Here is a 23,249-nt window from a genome sequence, read left to right on the forward strand (position 1 = left end):
CACTAAGGTGTGCGTAATCACTGCTGTGCTGCCACCAACATTGGGAATAATGGCAATAGTGGTGTAGCAGCAATTATGTACACCAGGGGCGTAACAAGGCTGGAGTGGGCCCAGAAACAAAATTTTAAAATGGGCCCCTTGCTGATACACACACACACTTCACAATATAGTCATGTGACTTGCCTCTGGGGGGCCCTTCGAGGCATGGAGGCCCCCAGGCAGCCGCCTGCCCTTGCCTAATAGTAGTCGCCCCTGATGTACACTTTAGTGTACAACAGCCCGTCTCCACTAATTGAGAGGATGGGCTCTAGGCTGGGGCAGAAGGCACATGTGTCCCGCTTCCACGGCGATGGGCTGGACTGAATGTTCCCAGCTGGAACATTCCAAGCTCAGAACGTTCTGCACATCCCTGGATCTTACTTGCACTTAAACAGGATACTTAACAGTATCTTAAGAATGCTTAAACAGGATTCTACACCCCCAGCCCAAACCATTCACACAGCATGCTTATCCACGAGGAGAACTTCGAATTCACACCAGGAAGTAAGAACCAGGAGGTGGTAGCTATTTTGGAGCACCTAAATGACAAGATGCATTTGTTGAAAACTGTGCACGTGTGTATTTTTGTGGCAGTCCCAAGTATACTGGAGAGACCTCCGACAATACAGATCTTACGTTGTATTTCGTGGGGGAGGGGGGGTTGGATAAAAGACCGCATCATGTGCAACTGTAAAAAGAAGAGAGCGACTAAGTCAGCAGCAATAAGTTAGAGGCCGCTTGACAGTAGCTCCTTCTGGAGATCAGAACAGAGAAGGCGGCACTAAAGCGGACCACCGCTTTCCCTAGAGAAAACAGACGGCTCCGAGGGGCTTGGGGCCCCTCATCCTCCAAGGAGACCGGAACCGCTACCGCCTGTTACAACTCACGCCTCGCGTTCGGGCTCCTCATACCTGAAATTACCGCCAACGGCGCCGCCATCTTGGAAACTCACTAATAGGACCACGGCCGCCGAAAGACCCAGAAATAGGGAGAGGTGTCCAAAGAAATGCCGGAGTGAAAATGTCAAGCTTCTCACACACAGCTAGTAACAAAGCTCCCTCCTTGTCCCCATGATGCCAGCCGCATGTAATACAACAGTAGGCTTTATCTCAGATAATTGAACTGCTTGCTCAGACTGGACCTTAGGAGCGAACGGCAAGAGCAAGACCCAGAAGCGCTGGGAATTTTCGTTCTCGCCTGTGTTTCATGGCGGAAAGGCGGGAAAGTTGAATAATACAGGGTGCTGTCAACCGGCTTCCGGGTTAGCAGAAAAGCGGGGCGGGGGGGAAGCTAAATTATTTACAAGCATCGTAAATAACTACTGTTTATATACCGCTTTTCCACATAAGTTCTCAAAGCATTTTAGATAGAAAAAATAAATAAATAAGATGTTTCCCTGTCCCCAAAGGACTCGCAAAAAGGCAATCAAGACACATTTGTTCACCCCGGCTTTTAATTAGATACTGTTTTTATAGTTTGATGATTTTTAATAGTTTTAGAGTTGTTTTAAGTTTTTAAATTGTTGTAATGTTTTAACCTTTTTACTTGTTTTTATTGTTTTGTTGTAAAGCGCCCAGAGACTTGCGTTTTGGGCGGTATACAGTATGTCAAATAAATAAATCTAAAAAGAAACATAAGGTAGACACCAGCAACAACCACTGGAGGGATGCTGTGCTGGGGCTGGATAGGTTGCGAGAGCCTCCTCTCTGTCTCTCGTACACCTGAAACTGGCGGAGAAGTAGTAATCCGGAGATTTGGACTGAGTTGTCAGCAATATGCGGATGACACTCAGCTCTATCTCTCCTTGTCATCTGATCCTAGGGAGGCGGTGGATGTCCTGAATCGGGGGTTGGAGGCCGTGATGGGTTGGATGTGGGCTAACAAACTGAAACTGAATCCGGATAAGACGGAGGTACTGTTGGTCAGTAGGAGAGCCAATCGGGATGAGGAGATTTTACCGGTTCTGGATGGGGTTGCACTCCCCTTGAAGGAGCAAGTACGCAGCTTGGGGGTACTACTGGACCCGGCTCTGCTTTTGGAGGCTCAGGTGGAGGCGGTGGCCAGGGGTGCCTTTGCACGGTTTCGGCTGGTGCGCCAGCTGCGTCCCTTTCTCGAGAAAGCAGATCTGGCCACAGTTACCCACGCCTTAGTCACGTCGCGGCTGGATTACTGTAACGCGCTCTACGTGGGGCTGCCCTTGAAGAATATCCGGAAACTGCAGCTAGTGCAAAACGCGGCAGCGAGGGTTTTATCCAGAGCTGCCCGTTGGGAACATATCACTCCCATTTTGAAAGAGCTGCACTGGCTGCCGGTTCGTTTCCGGGTCCAATTCAAGGTGCTGGTTTTGACCTTTAAAGCCCTAAACGGTTTGGGCCCAGGGTATTTGAGGGACCGCCTGCTCCCAAGGGTTGCTGCCCGCTGGACGAGGACATCTGAGGGGGCCCTGCTCCGGGTGCCGACAATGAGGGAGGCCCGGTTGTCGTGCACTCGGGACAGGGCCTTCTCTGTTGCTGCCCCCAGACTCTGGAATGCTCTCCCAGTGGCCATTCGTTCCTCGGACTCCATCACGGTTTTTAGAAAGCTTTTAAAGACTTGGCTTTTTACCCAGGCTTTTACATGATTGTTTTCTACTGCGGCTTCTCTGTGTTTCTATTTGTTGTATTTGTTGTGTTGTTTTTATGCCCGTTTTTATATGTTTTTGTACTCTTAACATGATGTTTTTATTGTGTTTTTATTGTATGTTTTTAACTTTTGTAAACCGCCTTGGGGTTATCTTTTTAATGAAAGGCGGTATATAAATGCAAAAACAAACAAACAAATAAATAAATAAATAAATAATCCCCACTTTGTATAGCTATGCAAGCAAGGCAGCTCCCAAGGTGGTCCCTGAAATAATGCTCTTGATTTGGGATGCTGTTGTCACGTATAGTGCTAACATGAGCGCTCTCGATCTGCTGCGTGCCACTTGCGAATCTTGCTAATGGGATAGAGAAAGCGGAAAGGGACTAATCCACTTTCGGACTAATCCGAAAGGGAAAAAATTAAAGGTTAATTTTTTAAACGAGTGTAAACGATCTGTTGGGGGGAGGGCGGAAAGCATATAGAAAAGTATTTTTGCAATGATGAGAGATAAGGATCTTCATCATGTGAACTACGCTAATGGCTTCATCACGGAGTTGCCTACTCTTCAGGAATGGTCTGGAATCTGTCTCCAGAAATCAGCATCGATCTGCAGCAGACTACTGAAAACCATCCTGGGAAAGACTTAATGGCCTGTTTTATTACAAAAAGTATTTGGGAGAGGGGAATTTGGAAATAGTTTCAGTCAGATTTGGAAGCCCTGTTTAGAGCTTTGTGAAGAACCGCTGAGAACAGAAGGCTCTCTAGCGTCAATAATTCCTGAAGTGCCTGAATCCAAAGGAAGGATTCCGCAGGGAGAGAGAGAAGACGACTGGATGCGCTAAATAGGCTAATACTGAACAGGACGGCTATGCTTGTGTAGTAAGAGAGGAACAGGATTGTCAGCCGCGTGTTTCCGATTGTCCAGACTACAAGTCCCGTCAGGCTTCGCGTCCAGCCGGTTTCCTGTTTCCTCTCCTAAAGTGGAGTGTGGGTTTCATGCGTTTGGAAAACAGAGTAACCGAAAGCCAAGAGCCGTGTGTTGCCTGGTGTGCGGTACGGACTGGTGTGTATGTAGAGTCTGGTGCATTTACCCGGTTTCTTGTTTGGTGTGTGATAATAAGGGTATCATCAATACTTTCCTATTTCCTTTTCCCGTTATCCAAAAAAGGGGATCAGGACGCCGTGGAGCAGGGACGACGAGGCGGGTGGGTGAGTAAGCAGCCGTCGCAGCAGCAGCCGGGGCTGCCTGGCTACAAGAAAGCAGAAGCTTCGCAAGGAACCTACTGTAGGCTTTGGCCGCTGCCACCTCCGCCTGTCTCAGCCCCTCTGCGAGCGCGGGAGCTGTCTTTGGTTGGAGGGGCGGAAGGGAGGCAGGAAAAGAATCTGGCAGGTGAGGGCGACTCCTGTCCCCGCAGCGAGGGATGCTTCCCTTGGCGGGGGGCTGATGCGAACCTGCCTGATTTTGAGGGAGAGTCCTTGAGCCATTCTCCAGCTGAATCTTCAGGACCATCATTAGGGCATTTCTCTTCTCTAGTGTGCCCCTGCGGGTGCCTGCACAGATCACCTTTTCTTCGTCGCTTCAGGAGCTCGCAACTTTTGATAAGTTATTGCATTGTTAGTTCAAAGACGCTTGTTGTTGCTTTCAGCGACCTGTGTTGCAGTAGGAGCCTGAACATCGGTCTTCTCGCTTCCCCAATTCTGCTTATCGAATCTGATCTTAAGCTGGCTTTTGGTTCAGTTTCGAAGCAAAAAATTTTGGCCGTTGGGGTGTGTAGTTTCTGAAGGAGATTGACGCGGATTTAGGAGCAGAAGTACAAAAGCATTCATACAGACTCAATAGGTGCTCCTGGTGAGAAACAGGAATGCATGCCCTGGATCATATATATATCTGTGATGTCTTGCTGAATTCTTGGGTTTAGTAGAATGTCCACAATATATATAATGTACAAGTTACTGTGTTATTTATAATGCTTAATCTCTGCAGCCTTTTTTCTTTCCTTATGGTTTTTCTTAGTATAGAAAATGTCTTTAATTCCCAGTTTGATAGATTATTATGATTCAGTTTTAAGAGGATGTAAGTGTGGACTTCTAACATGTTTGTAGTAAATTCGGACCCTGTTAAATGAGGCTATTTTAAAATAAACTATAACTACAATTCAATGTTGGAGACAAAAAAAAGCAGTTTTCCATGCTCTTAGATTAGTAGGTGGCAAGAAACATCTCACTGTGAGAGATGGATTTGCTAGCAGTGGTCTGAGAATCCTTGAGATAACACTCAAGTTTCTTAAATAAGTAACTGTGACTCATTAAGGAGCAGTTTTCATTACCATTAAAACTGGAGTGTTCAAGCCACACTGTCTTAACAGTCCACTTAAATAGGGACCATTGCCTGTGTGGCACAGCCTTTTCAAGTCTCATTTTAGTAGAGCATTGTAGCTTTGTCTCAGTACTGAAATTCTGCATCTATTGTCAGAGATGGGAGTTCTCTTGAAAAAATTCCCGTGTCTCTTTTGTTGTTTGCATAACTTCCTCAGAAAATTTTACTGCGGAGAATTTTCAGATGCCCTAAGTAGATTGTGCTCTGATCTGGCATGTTGTTTTGATCTATATATTTAATAAGAAAAGTACATCTTATTTTCCCACCACTGTATCTCAGCATTTTCCCAAGAAGTCAAGTACTGGTAGTTGGACTGAAATATTTGGGGGAATCAATAAATATATTTTATTATGGTTTACATGTTATACTGAAACAAGCTCAAAAGTTTCATGTCGAAAGATGTTTAGAATGGAAACTTTTCCACAGAAAAATAAGTTTCAGTCCCACATATTTCTAGTATGGAAGTTTCTCAAAGAGCATTGGATTAGATAAAATTGTTAGGTACTCTTTCCAACACAGAGAATGCCCTTGATACCACAGGACTTAAAACAGGGACTAAAAACTGACATTTGGGATGAGGCTACCCTATATTCCCATATCATAGATGGTATTGTCTGTAAGCAAGACATTCTTCAGTTTGGTGCTGTCCTATAGAATCCTTTTCTTGGGGGAGCTTGTGAGTGCCTACTAATCTTTAGAAAATGTGTAAAGAATCGTCTTTTTAGAAGAACTTTTAATATATATCCCACCCACTTTAAGCACATTGTTATGCTTGTTGTTTTAACTCTGAATATGATTTAACTTGTGATAACCTATTCTAATTATATGTTTGAGTTAGTGCTTTAAGAAAAGTAATAAAGTATTTTAGCAAAGTAGCTAAATATGGTATATTATGGTGCAAATGGATACTTCATGGCATTCTGCAAATACATTTTCTAGCTAAATGTAGAAAAACAAATAAAGAACACACTAAAATGAGTGCATAGTTTTAAAAAATCATTCTTCATGCACTTCAGAACCAAATCTAGCTCAGAATGAATATGTGTACCTTGGTTTGTAAATGGGTATTTTCGCTGGAAACTTACATGTACTCAAGATCTGGTAAGTCTTAACCAGAAATGCGAGATCCATGACTACCATAAAAATAAACTTCAGCCTCTTTCCACTTTCCCCCGTCATCACTTCCCTCACTTGCAACTTTTGTTACAGAAAAGAATGTTCTTATGGAGTCTGTGCTCTCTTTCCACAGAAGCACTGTTTCTTCTGGCCCCAATGTTTGTGTTAGTGGACATGACTGATACTGTACGGATACCTCCTTGGCAGTTTGAGAGGAAGCTTAATGATGCTATCACTGAAGAGTTAAACAAGAAGTTAGCCAATAAGGTAAAGTTTAGAATTCTATAGATCTAGACCAGACTGGTCTGAAATGATGGAAACACTTGTAAAAGCTGATGCTTGTGCTTTAGATATAGACCAACTTGGTGACTGAAATAGTTCTTGTATAATGTTAAGCAGCAATCATGACCCCGAATACCAGGCATTGTATATAACTGTGTGGTGCAAACAGTTCTTCTCATTGAAACTATGAAAAATTGATACCAGATTTGGGCTAATTTAAGTTCCGTCTCTGTCCACTGTGTTACGTGACACACAATATAATACAAATTGAAAATGGAGTAATTGGAAGCAGAGGGGAGATTAGAAATCAGCTGTTCTGTTTGTGTTGCTCAGAAACAGTATTTTCCATTTATTTATTTATTTATTTGATTTATATACTGCCCTTCAAAAATGGCTCAGGGTGGCTTACATCAAAAGCTCTGTCGTCATTATCTCTGTCATCTGTCTTTACAATTTTGTCTGCTGAGGTCAGCATGTATCAGTTAATTCCAACTATCCATTTATTATGGATCAGTTCAAGTTGATTCTGCTGCACAGCCTTGCTTACACATAAATTCCGGCATGCTACTTCAGGAAAGCTTAATACGTTTCTTCCCAGTTGCTGGGATTTATTACTCTCTGGGCTTTTCTCCCTAAACAGGTTGTGTACAATGTTGGCCTCTGTATTTGTTTGTATGACATCACAAAGCTGGAAGATTCCTACATATTCCCAGGAGATGGTGCATCACACACAAAAGGTTTGCCAACTCCTTTATTCAGAATAGTCTCTCTGGATCTGTAATTAAAACAATCTGGAAGCTGATAGCCACAGAACTCTTAACAATGGCTTCTAAAGCGATATAAGGAAAAGCTGACAACACTGTAGCACTCTCTACTCTTCTGTTCTGTATCTACATAGTCTAGCAGACATATTCTGTGCCAAATACATCTGGGAAGTACCTGCCACATGCTAACACAACTTTGGAAATAATCTGACAGGATCCTTTTTCAATCCAAGGTCCTTTGGGACAGAGCTCAGGTGACACTTTGGACATGCCATAATTGCACATTTTCTCACCTGATGCTAATAGTTTTTCATCAAGGCATCAGGTTTGCATCACTTGCTGCATATGATACATATGATAATGAGGTTCCATTCTGGACAACTGAAGAGAGATCACATCCTGTGTGTTAAATATTTCCCGTCATGAGTGTGGGATGGGAAAGCTAAACTGGTATCTTTTCATAGAGACCACTGTTAGGCCTGAGAAAAAGTGAACAATTTTTGTGTGTGTGCATTCAGTTTGCAAATAGGGCCTATTTCCTCACATTAATTTTATATAGAACCAGGGTTTATTTGATTTAAGTTGATTTAACAGAAGTACTCAATTTTAATTTTTTTTTTAAAAAAATAATTTATATACCGCCTAACTCTGAACGCCCTAGGCGGTTCGCAATCATAAATATAATAAAAACACAAAGCAATTTAAAAAACGCAAAGATTACTAAAGGCCAGGCGAAAAAAATGTGTCTGAAGGGCTCTTGTGAAGGCTGACACAGATGTTAAGCCACAGATGTCTGTAGGGAGCACATTCCACAGCCCAGGAGTGACTACAGAGAAGTCCCGCTTCCGATTCACCTCCAGATGAGCTGGCGGCATCCAGAGACACACCTCTCTCAATGACCTTAATGTGCAGTGGGTATCATTCAGAAGAAGGCACTCTCCCAAGTTACCCGGTTCTAAGCCATTTAGGGCTTTAAAGGTAATTACCTGCACTTTGTATTTTACCCAGAAACCTATTGGCAGCCAATGCAATTGTTTTAAAGCAGGCATAATGAGGTCTCTTTGAGAAACGCCAAAACCTGTCTAGCTGCTGCATTTTGGACCAACTGAAGTTTCCAAACCACATACAAAGGTAGCCCTATGTAGAGCACATTGCAGTAATAAAGCCTAGAGGCGGTTACCAGAGAGCACACCACTGTCCTGAGATCATAATTGCTATTTAAATCATGAGTCAGGAGGATTCTATTTAATCATCACTTTCTAGTAAAAGTACATTCTTGTTGTCTTAATATAATATAATATTCATGGATAGATGTAGGTTTCATTTTTAGAAGGTAAGTATACACTATAATAGGTACACACTCCGCATAATGCTGTTTCATTCAAGCAACCAGGCCTTTCATTTCTTTGTTCCATTGTTTGCATTTCACGCACATGTCTGTCTTATTCACAGGTACTTGATTAAAAATATTTCCAAATGGGGTATCTTGTATGGTCTGCTGCCATATTAAGTGTTTCCCTTCTTCAATGGACGATACACACACCAAAAATTTCCTTAGGACTGAATGAATACATTCTGTTCACTTTTGGTTTCACTTTCTATTCCCCTCCCCATCTCTTGCATTTATATCCAGATGACTCTTCCTTGCTCAGATCTCCTCCATCCTCCACCCCAATCCTCCATACATTGGCCTTCTCTAGCCGATTCAGGCTGTTTGTTTGTTTATTTATTTAACAAATGTGTATACCACCCACTACCAAAGTCTCTAGGCAGTTTACAGCACAAAACAAACCAATAATTGTAACAGCTAAAACATATAATAGATCAAATTAAAATCAGAGAGAGAGAGAGAGAGAGAGAGAGAGATAGGCTAAGGACATATGTAGCAAGCTCCGCCCACACCGTGCTTTATCGATTTGGAGGTAACAGAGCAGAAGCACCATGGTAATTGGGATTCCCTGTGCAGAAGAGGAGGAGCCTGTGATGGTTAAAGTCAGTTGGAATGCAACTGTTACTGGTCGGAAGATGTGCTTGATTGTAGAGGAGAGAAGGGGAGAGAGGTATGTATTTAGGGTAGTGGGCAGGGGTCTGCGAAGAGAGGGGTCGCAATCAAGTACTAACGTACAGATGCTTTGTGTGGGTTAAGCTATTACCCATAAAAACACACCCACTAACTAAAAAGCTTGGCTGAAGAGATTTCTTTAGTTGTACATGTTTGTGAATGACTGTACCTGGGTTTGTTTTAAAAGAGAACTTGGATACAGGCCCTTCAAATGTGTGGTACAGATCGGAAGTATATTGTTGTACCTGCTTTCAACATAACTTGTGAATGACTGTACCTGTGTACAGATCTGTACCTGTGTACACTATACACTCATACTAGTGTTGAACATAATGAGTGAATGGTCTTAATGCATTTGCACTTTGAGAGAGAGGGGCAAGGGTTTGACTGTTTGTGCTACATGTACACCACCTGCGTAATAGCATTGATCAGATCTGTTGTTTCTTATCTCCATATACTGCTGTTAACATGTTCATAGAATATAATTAGAGGCTATGATTAACATTCATGAAGATATCTTTGACCTAGGTTTTTTTAATACATTGTTTTTTAAAAAATTCCAATTTAAATCAAAACAATTTGATTTTAAAAAATTTAATTATCTCTTTTTATCAAGACTGTATAGAACTCTTGAATGTGCACTCAGATAAAGAAAAATAGCAAGCAGTAGTCTTTTTTCAATCTTTGAAGGGGAATGTTTACTGCTGTAGTTGAACTTAGCAGTTTTACTTGTGAAAGACAATTTATCTCTAATGCAGTACAGTGCGCAAATATTATCTATAGCTCACTGTGCTTAAGTGATACTTGTTATCCCTTCCCTTGCTGGTCTGCTATTTGCTTTTCATCTATTGCTTATGGAAAATGACACACGTACACTAGGATAAGCCTTTGTTAATAGCTTTCATTTCTTCACTCTCGTTTCTGCTGGTTCAGTTCAGTTTATTGCCATCTTTGATCAAATATTCTGCTGGTGTCTCAGTCCTAATGTACTTTGTGGGTCTAATCTTTAGCAAGAGAAATCCATTAGGTGCAAACGGGACTGTCCTAATCTTCATTTCCCTTACTGCTGGTTCACCCAGCTCTGTCCTATTTGCTCTAGCTACAGATCAAAACAAGTCTATTTTCAGTTTGCCAGATTTGCAGAATCCCAAAAAGCTGACACAGCTGCCCAGAAACATGGCTCACTTCATTAGTGCAATGAGACAGAAGTGTAGATGGACAATTTTCGTTCTTAGGATTTAGTAGTTGCTGAGAAATGGAGGGACGCAATCAGTGCTGTCCTGGGTGATCCTGGCCATGCATGGCTATAAGTTCCCTGAATATAATGTTGGGCATTGACATATACAACTATGTATCACAGTGAAGGTTACTGAAAGATATTAGGCTTTGCCCATAACCTTTTTGTTATGCAGGGGAAATGAGTATGTATTAGTGGTCCAAGTTTGTAGAATAATTCTGATGCAGGTCTTACAGTCTTGGTCTTCTGATGCCATTCTGTGTTTCACCACATCATATAGTATTACTCTTCTCATCTGAGGCTATGTCCCTTCTTTAAAGAAACAAAAATAAAGTTACACAACAAAAGTGTGTACTTCAAGTAGCACTGAGCATTTAGAGTGTCTTCCCTCACCACTGCAGCCTGACCAGCTTCAGGGTTGAGCACATGTTGGGGTAGGAGTCCCATTCCAGACTCTGAAATGCTCTCCCAGTGGCTATTCACTCCTCTGTCTCCATCACGGTTTTTAGCAAACGTGTGAAATCTTGGCTTTTTACCCAGGCTTTTATATGATTGTCTCTTCTACTGCTGCTTTGTATTTTGTATGGTTATATTGTGCTTGTATTTTAAATCTTTTTAGTTAGATCTGTTTTTATATTCTAGCTTAATATTTTAATTGTGTCATTTTTATAGTCTTCTTTTAACTTTTCTGTGTGAACCGCCTTGAGATTGTTTTAAAGAAAGGCAGGATACAAAGTTAACAATAAATAAATAAATAAAATAGGCATGAGTCCTGATCTCTCTTGCTTAAAAAAATAGCACTGCCAAACCTGCCTTGAGAACAGTCCAGAATAATTGGGAAGTTTTCCAGCTTTTAGCATAGAGCAAGAATACCACATTAAGCTATACCTTACATTGATGCCTGATTGTACCAAATCCATCCCACTTGCTCTCTAACTTTATGGAGAGCAGAAGTTTCTAGAGAATGCTGGCACAAGGTTGCTATTTTTATTTTTTGTAATGGATCTGGAGGTGGCAGTAAAATGTGACTTTATGAAGTAATGTGCTGTTGATCTTTGCTTCTTTTCAGTGCATTTTAGGTATGTCGTGTTTCACCCCTTTCTGGATGAAATTCTGGTTGGCGAGATAAAAGGATGTAGTCTGGAAGGCGTTCGTGGTAAATCTTACTACTTTACTAGTAGGGAGACAGGAGTTATATGAGAGTGATAGCAGAAGGGTGGACCTGTAACTACCAATACATCACAGATGACTGTAGTTAGGACTATATATTGGTTACAGTGGTTGTCTAGAACAGTCCAGCCAGTGATATCAATGTAGCCTAGATGAATCCCAAAGAAAGACAACTGAGTTAACAAAGTTTGGAAATCACTGCTGAGAACTGTTTGCTGGAACATTCAGTCTCTCACCACTCTCACTGTGGAATTTGATTCATTTATGGCTGTTCAGATCTAGTTATTGCCATACTAATGTAATTATGGTGGAATGAAAAATTTATTGGCAAAAAACCCCTATTTATTTATTTATTTATTTATTTATCATATTTTTATACTGCCTGATATGTACATCTCTAGGTGGTGTACAAAATTTAAAACAATATTTAAACATTGGCACAGATTAAAATACATGAAACAATTAAAACAGTAGCATAAAACAGAAATAAAAGCGGTAGCATAAAACAATTATTAAAACAAATTATTAAAATTCTAATTAGAAGCCTGTGAGAATTCTAATTAAAAGGTGAATCTTGAGGGTCTTCCTGAAAACAGAGGAGGAGATGCTCTTATTTCAGCAGGGAGCATATTCCAAAGCCCCAGGGCAGCCACAGAGAAAGCCCGGTCCTGGGTCACCACCAAACGAGCTGGTGGCAACTGTAACCAGACCTCTCCAGAAGATCATAACAGGCAGTAGGGCTTTATAGGTAATAACCAGCACTTTGTATTTCACATGGTAACATATCAGCAGCCAGTGCAGTTCCCTTAAAACCAGTGTTATGTGGTCCCTTAGAGTTGTCCCAGAGACCAATCTGGCTGCCGCATTCTGTACCAATTGTAGTTTCCGGACTATGTACAAAGGCAGCCTCACGTAGAGTGCATTACAGTAGTCAAGCCTCGAGGTTACCAGCATATGTACCACTGTTTTAAAGTCATTTACCTCCAGATATGCATGTAGTTGTTGTAGCAGCCAAAGCTGATGAAGTGGTCCTGGCCACTGCCTTAGCCTGAGAAGCTAGGGAGAGCTTTGGGTCCAGGAGCACTCCCAGGCTACGTACCTGATCTTTCAGGGGGAGTGTAACCCCATCCAGAACAGGCAGATCTAAACCATCTATTGGGTCCCAACACCCCCCACAGTCATTACCTCCGATTTATTTGGATTCAACCTCAGTTTGTTATCTGTCATCCAGCCCATTACCGCCTCCAAGCAGGCATTTAGAGAAAATATGCAATTTCCTGATGAGGTTGACATGGAGGAAAAAAGATCTGGGTATCATCAGCATATTGATAACACCCAGCACCAAGCCTCTTGATCAGGGTTTCTCAACGTGTGGGTCCCCAGATGTAATTGGACTTCAACTCCCATAATTCCCAACCAAAGGCCACTGGGGCTGGGGATTATGGGAGTTGAAGTCCAATAACATCTGGGGACCCACACGTTGAGAAACCCTGCTCTTGATGATCTCTCCCAGCGGTTTCATGTAGATGTTAAAAAGCATTGGAGACAGTATGGAGCCTTGTGGAACTCCACACTTTAGTTCTCACTTTACAGAGCAACAGTCTCCAAGTGACACCATCTGGAATCTACCAGAGAGGTAGGAATGGAATCCCTGTATAACAGTGCCACCCAATCCCACCTCCCTCCAGCGGTCCAGAAGGATATCATGGTCGGTGTTATCAAAAGCCGCAGAGAGATCCAAAAGTATCAGCAGAGTCATTCTCCCTCTACTGATAGCCAGTTGGAGATCATCCATCAGGCCGACCATGGCAATCTCAACCCCATAGCCCACACAGAAGCCAGTTTGAAATGGGTCTAGATAATTTGCATCATCCAAAACTTCCTGGAGCTGAGAAACCACCACCCACTCAATCACCTTGCCTAACCATGGTTGATTGGAAATGGGTCTGTAATTAGCTAACTCTGAGGGATCCAATGCAGGTTTCTTCAAAAGTGGTCTAATAGCCTCCTTAAGACAAGGAAGCATCCTTCCCTCCCATAAAGAAGCATTTATAATATTTACCAGACCCTTTTGGATAATATAATTATCAGATGAGATAAGCCAAGTTGGACAGGGGTCAAGATGACAGGTTATCATCCAAAGCAGTTTGTCCATTTCCTCAGGAGTCACAAACTGAAAATGATCCAGTCTAATCCCATAAGAGGTTACTGGACACCTCCACAGTAGACTCTGCAGTAACAGCCCGCTGGCCTACTAATGCCATATTTTTGTTGATTCCCTGCCACCACTGGTATAGCTGCCCCAGGGTCATGCCCCAACTCCCCATCTTTCTTCAGTCCAAGACACATTCCTGTACCAGGCCTAACTAAATACTAGGCAGCAATGAAGTGACTGCTTCCTTCCTGTAGTCCAAGACAATAAGTTGGCCCCAGCCCTCAGTCCCACCCCCGAAGGCTGCCACCAATGGCCGGCCTCCTTTGGTGGCTCCAGGCGGCACATGCCTGCCGCCGCACCTCAGTACTGGCACTGTTCACCCTTATAAGAGCCAGGAGTTCAAAAGCCTGACGGTTTTTTTACTTACTACTACCAATCAAGCCAGCCCTCTCAGGTGCAAGAAATTGCAGCACAATTAAAATGACTGGAGTAGTCACTGGTTTCAGTCTAACTGGAGGATGTTTCCTATAGTCTCAGAATTTGCTCCCTACTGAAATCTAGCCACCAGTCAATAGCATCAGATTATAAAACCCCACGTGGGCATTTTCCCTATGAGAATGATAGCAAAGACCCTAAATATGCAGCTTTTGGGTGTTCTTAACCATCATGGTGCTACTGTGCTGATACTGGGATTATTTTGAGCTAGATGTGGTTATCCCCTAGTATTAGTTCTATAAGGTGGTCATGTATCTCCATGTTTACCTGTTCTATGAGAACTAGATCCATCATAATGCAAAGACAGGATTGAGCAATAGTGTGGAGATCTGTTTCCTGAGACTTCTGTAAACCATCAATTCAAAGGGAGCAACCACTTTTTCCCATTTGAATCTGCTCTTAACTAACTCTAGCAGGAATTGGTAGGAATAAGGTGGTGTTAAAAAAATTCACCATAGGACAGCTAGAAAGGAGCAGCATGACTTGGGACTTAAAGTATTGTCCTTATAGTATGAATAGTGGATTAATTGCTTGTTCGAAATTCTGAATGTGTATAATATTGGGCCAAAATGCTAGCTTCAAATCCTTCCTCAGATATGGAAAGTGAAAATATAAATTCTAGGTGTCGCATTGCATTAGAGCAGCATCTATATATTAATCTGTACTTCCTTTCTACAGTTTCTCTTGGGTTCTTTGATGACATCCTTATTCCTCCAGAATCCCTCCAACAACCTGCCAAATTGTATCCTTTGAAAAGCTCCATGATGCTGGGTGTTTAAAAATATGGAATGACAGCTGCTTCCCTTAAAACTTCATGTGCATGCGCACGTGCACTCTCGCTGAATATTTTGCAAAATAGCCAATAGTTTCATAGTATTAGAAAACATTCAGTCAGCATAACAGAGGCCACTATGTTAGCTCTAGCCTGTGAGCACTGTTGGGGCAGTGCTCACCTTTCCCTCACCCTTCGCAGGAGTATGGAAAGACCAGTGTGCCTTGAGGAAGGCAAGAAAAGATGCACCCAGGCCACGGAGCTCTTGTCCTCAGCTCCTGAAAAGACCAACAGCCTGAGACAATGTTTTATTAATCTGTTATTTGCTTCTTTTAATATTATAAACCGCTTTGGGTGCCTTTGTCAAGGCAGAAAGGAGGAATAAAATGTAGTAAGTAAATAAATAATAATAATAATAATATATTTTGTGGCTAGGGAAAGCATCTGTAGAATTTGGGGAGCAAAGACTAGTGTGGCTAAAGGCAGTGTTAGTATATGGGAATTGGGTAACTGTTGGATGTGAAATGGTAGTCATGGGAAGAGTGAACTATATATTTTACTTCTATTGTGCCACCAGCAAGAATTCTTTGAGATTCTTTCCTGACCCCTGTGAACAGCTCCCACAAAGAGTTTATTTTTCTTGCTGTACAACATAACAGACTTTTTAAAAGAAGTTTTAGCTTGGTTTGTCCATGTAGCAGTGTGAGAAAAAGCTGAGTAGAGAGAGAACTTGCTTGGTTGTAACTGAGTCAGTATTGGTGACTGGGTTTAATGAACTAGTATGCTTTTTTATTGTACTACTACCTTAATTTCCTCTGTGTCCAGTGATGAAGCAGAGCAAGTGTGGGTATGGGAATATGAGACTGAAGAAGGCGCCCATGACCTGTATATGGATACAGGGGAGGAGATCCGCTTCCGAGTGGTGGATGAAACTTTCATCGACACATCTCCAACAGGCCCAAGTGCTGCAGAGCCTTCCACCTCTGGTACTGCAGATGAGGTGCAGAAGAAGGAGGCCCCCTACACTCTTGTGGTAACCACTTATCATTGCTCCTTGCTATGCAGTGCTCTGAAATGGGCCTTACCATTACACAAAGTGAGGGAAGTGCTGAAGAAATAAATCTTAAAGCCAAATGATAGTTTGTGTGATGTTGCCATGGCAGGCAAAGGAGTTGGAAACCAGAAAGTGCAACCTAAAAATAGAATGGGTTGTCTCCAAAAATGTTTGTCAGTACTAACGCCCATTGAAATGAATGGGGCTTATGACAAACATCTCTCATTTATTTCAATGGTATTTAGTCATGACTCCTTGGATACAACCCTGTGGATAGCATCCAGGCCTTCCATGGAGTGGTAACTCGATCAATGAAAGCACTTTCTGTTCATAGTAAGAGCTGCTGTTGACTGAGCATCAGTCCATGAAAGATCTGGACGCCACTCAATGTATTAAGATCGAGAGGTCTGTCTTCATATACTGCCAGCTCGTCTGGCGGTGACTCGGGAGTGGGCCTTCTTTATAGTCACTCCTGGGCTGTGGAATGTGCTCCCTAAAGACATTTGTGGCTTAACATCTTTACCAGCCTTTAAAAGAGCGCTTAAGATACACTTTTTTAGCCAGGCTTTTAATAGTCTCTGAATGTTTTAATTTTTTTAATTAATAGTTTTATTCTGTTTTTATTTTTGTGAACTGCCTAGAGCATTTGGAGTCAGGTGGTATATAAATTAAATAATAATTCTCAAAAAATCAGTGTGTGCGCATTGAGTTATGCTTCACTTAGAGGCATAATATAGCTTAATCCAATCTAACTGGGAATCTATAAACTGCTAAACATCCTTGGTCCGGGTGGGTGTATCTTAATATTTCAAGCAGTTGGAATTAGAAGAAAAAGGAGATGGTCGCTTGAACTATTGCAACTATTGTAGCATGCCTCTGAGGGGAATACTCTAAATACAGCAGGGGTTAAATTGATGCTCCAAACGTTACTTAAAAACCTCACATACATTTTTTTTTTTTTCCCTCTGGGCAGGGATCAATCAGTGAACCTGGATTGGGCCTCCTATCATGGTGGACAAACAGCTGAAGGGAGAGACTATTCTACAAAGATGGATGCTTTCCGAATTGAATTTCTTCTTGGACAGCAGATGCAAAATGGAAGCTGTCCCCGCACCGCCATTTTTGCCTTGCACTAGATGTACTTTCTAGACAAACTGAAGTTAAAGTGAGAACATCCTATGCAATTTCATTAGCACAGAAGAACTGTCACATAAAATGGCCCTGGCCCAATAAATCCAGGAGCTTCTGATTCTGCTAAACGGCAGGCCTGGTTATATGTACCTTATACACCACCACTACCCCACCCACCCACCCACCCACCCCAAAAAAGCAATCGTGGAACAAATTGGGATGCAAAAAGAAATATTGAAGAATGTCTTCCTGGAAAAAGCCGGTATTTCATGATGCTATCTTGTTTCATGACATGACTGAGATGAAAAGGAAGGATGTTGTGAAAGCTAGTACTCATTCTGTTGGGTGTTCTAGTTCTCCACTAGGGTGGAGGTGCTTGTGACAACAGTGTGTGAAAAAGATGAGTGAGTTCTTCGAGGCTGGTAAATCATAGTAATCAAAGCTGTGGCAAGAGTAGGGAAGTAGCCTATGTACATAGCTCAGTCCTCTTTAATTGATCTTTTTGAATGCATTTGAAACTAGCCAATGAATTGATATCCAACTGGCAGAACAGACTGAGTATTGCAGTTAGTAAGTCTGGAATGTTTAGACAGCAAACAGAAATGAACTGTCCTTCCTAGTCGTGCTGCCTGAGACAAAAAATGGATCTCGGTGGTGTGAGATGGATGGGGCGAGTCCACAGAGGTGGCCAAACAGTTACCTCCGCAAACACACTGCTTGACTTCACCTCTTCTCTTTAGCAGGAGCCCCCTTTACCACCAGATTGTCGTGTGGTGGGATTATAGCTGATTTGGGCCATGCACATAGCATGGCAGTCTCTCTCCCGCATGGTAATACACTAGAAAACTACTGCCTTCTGGTGGCACAAGCCATTACGTGCACATCCGAAGCCGCTCTGAGTTTGACTCTTCCTGCATCAAGCTTATGTTGGACTTAGCTAGAATTTTTCATTATATCCAAACCCACTGAGGCAGCATGGTGATGTTTTGTGTGATGGTTACTTCTGAGGCACTGAGGTTTGTTTTCTAGTAAGCTCTGGTAACAGATCTAATAAAGAATAGAAGCTTTGGCTGAAGAGTAGATGAGTTAACCATGCAATAAAAATGGAAATAAAATTAGGGTGTGTTTCTTTCTGTTCAGCAAAAGCACCTGAAAACCGCATTACAGCATGAAGCACTACTGCATGAGATCAAAGCTCAATCATTATTCAACATTTTTATACCACCCCAGACACAAGTCCTTGGGTGGTTCACAATCTAAAAACACAAAGCTGTTTAAAATACAGATTAAAAACTCAAACTGTAAAACTATAAGCCAAAAGCCTGACTAAACAGATAATGTGAAGAAGGGGAGGCTCTTAACTTTGTTGGGATGCATGTTCCAAAGGCCCAGGGTATGTCCAAAACTCTGCTTCCCACAATAGCCAGCCTAGGCAATCCCACAAGTGGGGTTTGAAGGCAATAGCCCTCCCTTACTACAGTCTCTCTCACAACAAACTGAGTATATGGCTTCTGGGTATGGGAGTTTCATGTAGCCATCTTCAGAAACAGCCAGTGATAGACTTTCTCCATGGTTTAAGTTTCTTTCCAAGCAGGGCTCACCTCACTCACTCTAATAATAATAATAATAGGCATGAGCTATTATGAAGAGATAGGAGAGAGACAAACTAGAGCGCAGGGGTGTATTATTATGCTCTTGGGCTGCAATCCTATGCACAGAGCAGTTACTTGAAAGTAAGCCCCAATGAGTTCATTAAGGCTTTACTTGAAATAAACTATACTAGCCGACCCCACACAGAGCATCTGTGTGGCGCTTTGGGGCCGGCTGTTTCCCCGCTCCCTCTTCCTCCTGCCCCGTCTCTCCTCTCTTCCCCTTTCCTCCAGCCCCGCGCTCTCCTCCCCTCTCGTTCCTACCCACACACAGAGCCTCATGTGGTGGCAGGCGGCCAAGAGGGGCCCTGCCGCCACCATTTTTCCCTCCCTCCCGTTCACCTGCCACTGCCACGGCTTTTCTCTCCCCCTCTCCACCCTCCTGCCGCTTTTCTTTCCCTCGCCCGCCAGACGCCACCTTTCCCGCCCCCCCCCCACCGCTGCTGCTACCTTTTTCTCCCACCCTCTTCTGCCAGCCGGCCAGTTCTTCCTCCTCACTCTGCAGAACTCTCGCAGTGTGTCGCGAGAGTTCTGCCGCCAAATCCTGGAGGACATGCACTGGCTAAGAGAATTAAATATATAGATATGGAAGCCCTAACCCCTCCCTGTCTTTTGCCCTCAGGAGAGGTTAGAGAGTAAGAGAAAGATAAGGGAGCTGGCAAGAGGCTTTGCTTAAAGTCCCAGAGATCAAAGGTGGGGAGCTGCTTGCTTGTTAGTAAAAGAACTACCCAGAGGAAACGCCAGTCCACCATATTTGCCAATTTCCTTGTCGTTCTCTAGCGGAGGTGCACCTAGGTAATTTTGGAGACTGGACCTAAAGGTCTTTGGAGCCCCCACCCCCTGCAAAATAAGCATCATCATGCTCTGCTGGGCAACCACACCACCCGGGACAGACTAAAGAGGTTTGGGGATCCCCAGGGGCTGTGGAGGCCCTGGACTTTGGCCCCGAATTCCAGGGATAAGAGTGCCTCTGTTCTCAAGCATTGTAGAACAATTCTGGAGAAATCCAATGCCTCCTAAGGCCTTGTTCAGGGTGCTGAGTGAGGGGGGGAAAGGCTGGCTTCCCTCTGGAGAAGGGGAGGGTTGAAAAAGGTATCCAGGGCTCCTGAACTCCATTTGTTTGCAGACTGAGTGCTCCCATTTTGCACAAACATCTCCAAAAGGTCTGTTCAACCTGCCTAGAAGGACCTTTGGAAATCAGATTACTGGTCTGGCTTTGTTTGCAGGCTATTGAACAGAATAGGTGCCTGTAAGCTATCCTGACTTCTGATTGGTTGGGGGCAGGACTAGCCCCTGCCCACCCTTGGGCAGGGGAGAAAAGAGAGGCACATCTTGTTTGGTGCTAGAGCACTCAATTTGCAATTTAGGTAGTGACTGTGTATGGTAATTCCTTTATTTGTGGGCAATGATCCCAGTGAACACCATAGCAGGGAGGAGATGGCTGTACAGAGGAATTTAGAAAATAGACCAAGAGCCAGTGCCATCTACTGGCCAGCAATAGAAATGCAAGAGCAACATTCAAGCCAGAGAGACAGAGAGGAAGACAGAGAGGAAGAGATGATATGTTTGGTGAGAGAAAAGGGGCTGGCAAGAATGTGGGTCTGGCAAGGAGGGGGGTAAAGTTCCCTCTGCCCCAAATGAGGAGCCTCCATTGATTTCCTTAATCCACCTGCATAGAGTAAGTTTGATTTAATTCAATGGAAAGTAATCAGGAGTTTAGAATCAGGAGTGTTAGCTAGTATCGACTGTGAACATACCTAATTCCTCTAGTCTTAAACTCTTTTATATTCTTGTTATCATCATATTCTTTTAGAGATATACTCCATTTAAGAAAACCCTGTGTTTTGAAAATTAATATTCTTCTTGTTGTTTATATAGTGCCATTGGTGTACTTAATAACTTGGGCAAAAATACACTAGTGACCTCTGCTTCAAGGAGGAGATTACAATCTAAAATAGTGGATAAAACCATAGAGAGGGGAGAATGTGAGCAGATGCACTTGCTTAGTCTAAAAAGAATTCTTTTTTAAAGTCACTATTGCTAACTCTCTTATATTTAACCTGTGGAGATGAACTATCCCTGTTCAACCCAGCAGTGTCCTTTCCAGTGACTATCTCCCTTGTGTTTCTATTTAGACAATGAACCCTTTTGGGAAAGGGAGCCGTTTTCTCATTTCTTTTGTCTATGTAAGCCACTATGAGAATTTTCAGTTGAAAAGTAGTATATAAATATGTTTAAAAATAGCAACCCTGGACTTCCGGTTGGACTGCTAACGAGGCTGCATGCTTCCCGACGGGAGAACGAGGAGGAGTTATTTTGGGGGGTTTCGAGCCTTCATAACCCCCCCTCACCACCCTGGATTAAAGGGTTTGGATCAAGATTGACCACTGCATCCCCCGGAGCCTGCTCCTTATCTCAAGGCTGCTCTGGAAAGTACAGCTTTGATTTAAATCGAGCGGTGGGGGCTGGGATTCATCAAGCTACACTCCTTCATCGGAAATCCAATGGACAGAAGCCGGTCTGGCATCCCATTTCTTTTGGTTTGGATTATAATTAATCGTTAAAGTTCAAGAAGCTCACCTCTCAGCATGATTAGTGATAAATTGCTGGAATTCTACCTGCTTTTGCTGTAAAGATTGGACAGATCTCAAGCCGATGCTGTGAAGTTGTTGTAAGTCTGCCAACTATAAATTAAGGATGGGTATTCAATCTGTGTATTAAATGCTGGAATTTAAAAATTGAACTGATGGCTAAAAGTTTTAAAACTTTAAAAAGCAAAGCAGTTGGAATTATTTTTTTAAATACCTTCTGAGAGAGTTTAATTCAATGAACAAGTGATTTGCTGTTTGCTGTTGAATATGTCTATCATGAAGTGCACCAATTAGAGCAAGAAGGTGGATTATTGAACCATGGGAAAAATTAGACTGGCGGTGATACGATAGAAAGGTTGCGGTCTGGAGCTGAGTTTATTTGGAAAATAATTCCAGGCCTCTACTTTCTTGGACAACAAGGAGGCTGAATTTTGCTGTAAGAGCTGTGTTGCTAGAGGAGTTGTAAATAATGCAAAAGGAAAAGCAACAGAGCCAAACACAGACCTAAACACAAATTAGGAGACTTTCTGTTCCAAACCCAGGCCTGGGTGAAGGCAAAATGTCTTCAGAGTTAAATGAGACACTAGTTGCTATGAAACAGTTACTAGAAGCTAATACTGGCACCCTCCAACAAGTAAGTCAGGATATACAAACACTTAATAAGAGAACATCAGATATTGAGGAGACAGTGAAAAAATTGGCGGAAGACAACAAAGAATTTAAAAGAAGGGTGGAAAGCCTGGAGCAAGACGTGGGATCACTAAGAGATGACAGGGAAAAATTATTAGATCAGATGGCTTTGTTGGAACTGAGGCAAAAAGAGCATTTCCTGAAGTTTAGAGGAATTCCAGAAAAAACTGGCCAAGATATCAAAAAAGTGCTTAGGGACGAACTCGCATTACTTTTGGGAATTTCAAGTGAAGAGATGGAACAGCAGATAGATGCAGCTTTCCGTGTGAATTCTGAATATGCCACATGAAACAAATTATTTAGGGATTGCATGGTTCAATTCAACTCCAAATCAATTACAGAACAGATACTGCAAGCACATTTTGCCAAAGCCCTTACCATTAAAGCTCAACAGATAAAAGTTCTGAAAGAAATACCATCCAGGATTTTAAGGAAACATAAGGATTACACATTTTTAACAGATGCTTTAAACGCCAATGGAATACATTTTAGATGGGAAGTACCTGAAGGGTTCTCCTTCTTCTACAAGAGGAAGAGGTATAGATTCACAGAGCTCCTCAAAGCACAAGAATTTTGGCGGAAATGCAAAAAAAAATTTAACTTCTGAGCACCCAGTGCCTTCAACACATAATTCTAACTAGCCAAGATGGATTATAAAATAGCTTCATGGAATGTAAATGGATTAAATAACAAAACCCAAAGGGTAAAAGTTTTTCATTTTCTTAAAAAACAAAGCTTGGACATTGTATGCTTACAAGAGACACATATTAGAAAACAAGACAGAAAATATTTGGTTAATAAGGCCTTGGGACAAGAATTTGTTTCCTCTGACAAGAAAAAAAAAAGAGGGGTAGTGCTTTATGTGAAACAACAATTTGAACCCAAGTTGATTTTTAAAGATGAAGAAGGTAGGGTGCTAGCTTTGGAAATCTTAGTTTCCGGAATCAAAATGGTGATAATTGGAATTTATGCACCTAATGAAAAAAAAGTAGAATTTTATAAATATTTAGAACAGAAGATGGCTGAGTTATCGAATGCTAATT

General features: G+C 42.3%; 2 protein-coding genes across 9 annotated transcripts in view; one reads left to right on the plus strand and one right to left on the minus strand.

The window, feature by feature from the left end:
• NUP205 (nucleoporin 205) overlaps positions 1-1,237 on the minus strand; it is an 85,475-nt gene extending 84,238 nt beyond the window's left edge. The window contains exon 1 of one of the 2 annotated variants that reach the window (XM_053252116.1): positions 951-1,237. In XM_053252116.1, the coding sequence (XP_053108091.1) occupies positions 951-978 (28 nt within the window). In that variant the 5' untranslated portion in view covers positions 979-1,237. The remainder of the gene's footprint in view (positions 1-950) is intronic. The other variant, XM_053252115.1, reaches the window with a different exon arrangement.
• On the plus strand, positions 1,215-18,394 carry POLR3H (RNA polymerase III subunit H). Of its 7 annotated transcripts, none has more exons than XM_053252123.1 (7): positions 1,215-1,300; positions 6,288-6,421; positions 7,077-7,173; positions 11,569-11,655; positions 14,998-15,061; positions 15,917-16,124; positions 17,119-18,394. In XM_053252123.1, exons 2-7 carry the CDS (start codon positions 6,311-6,313, stop codon positions 17,170-17,172), a joined length of 621 nt encoding a protein of 206 aa, XP_053108098.1. In that variant the 5' UTR covers positions 1,215-1,300; positions 6,288-6,310; the 3' UTR covers positions 17,173-18,394. The 7 variants fall into 7 exon arrangements, with proteins under 7 accessions (XP_053108098.1, XP_053108092.1, XP_053108094.1 ...); XM_053252117.1 differs by lacking the exon at positions 1,215-1,300 and adding an exon at positions 3,566-3,724; XM_053252119.1 differs by lacking the exon at positions 1,215-1,300 and adding an exon at positions 3,598-3,714.
• The last annotated feature ends 4,855 nt before the right edge of the window (positions 18,395-23,249 follow it).

The sequence above is a fragment of the Hemicordylus capensis genome, chromosome 5 (assembly GCF_027244095.1).
Source record: "Hemicordylus capensis ecotype Gifberg chromosome 5, rHemCap1.1.pri, whole genome shotgun sequence".
Taxonomy (NCBI): domain Eukaryota; kingdom Metazoa; phylum Chordata; class Lepidosauria; order Squamata; family Cordylidae; genus Hemicordylus; species Hemicordylus capensis.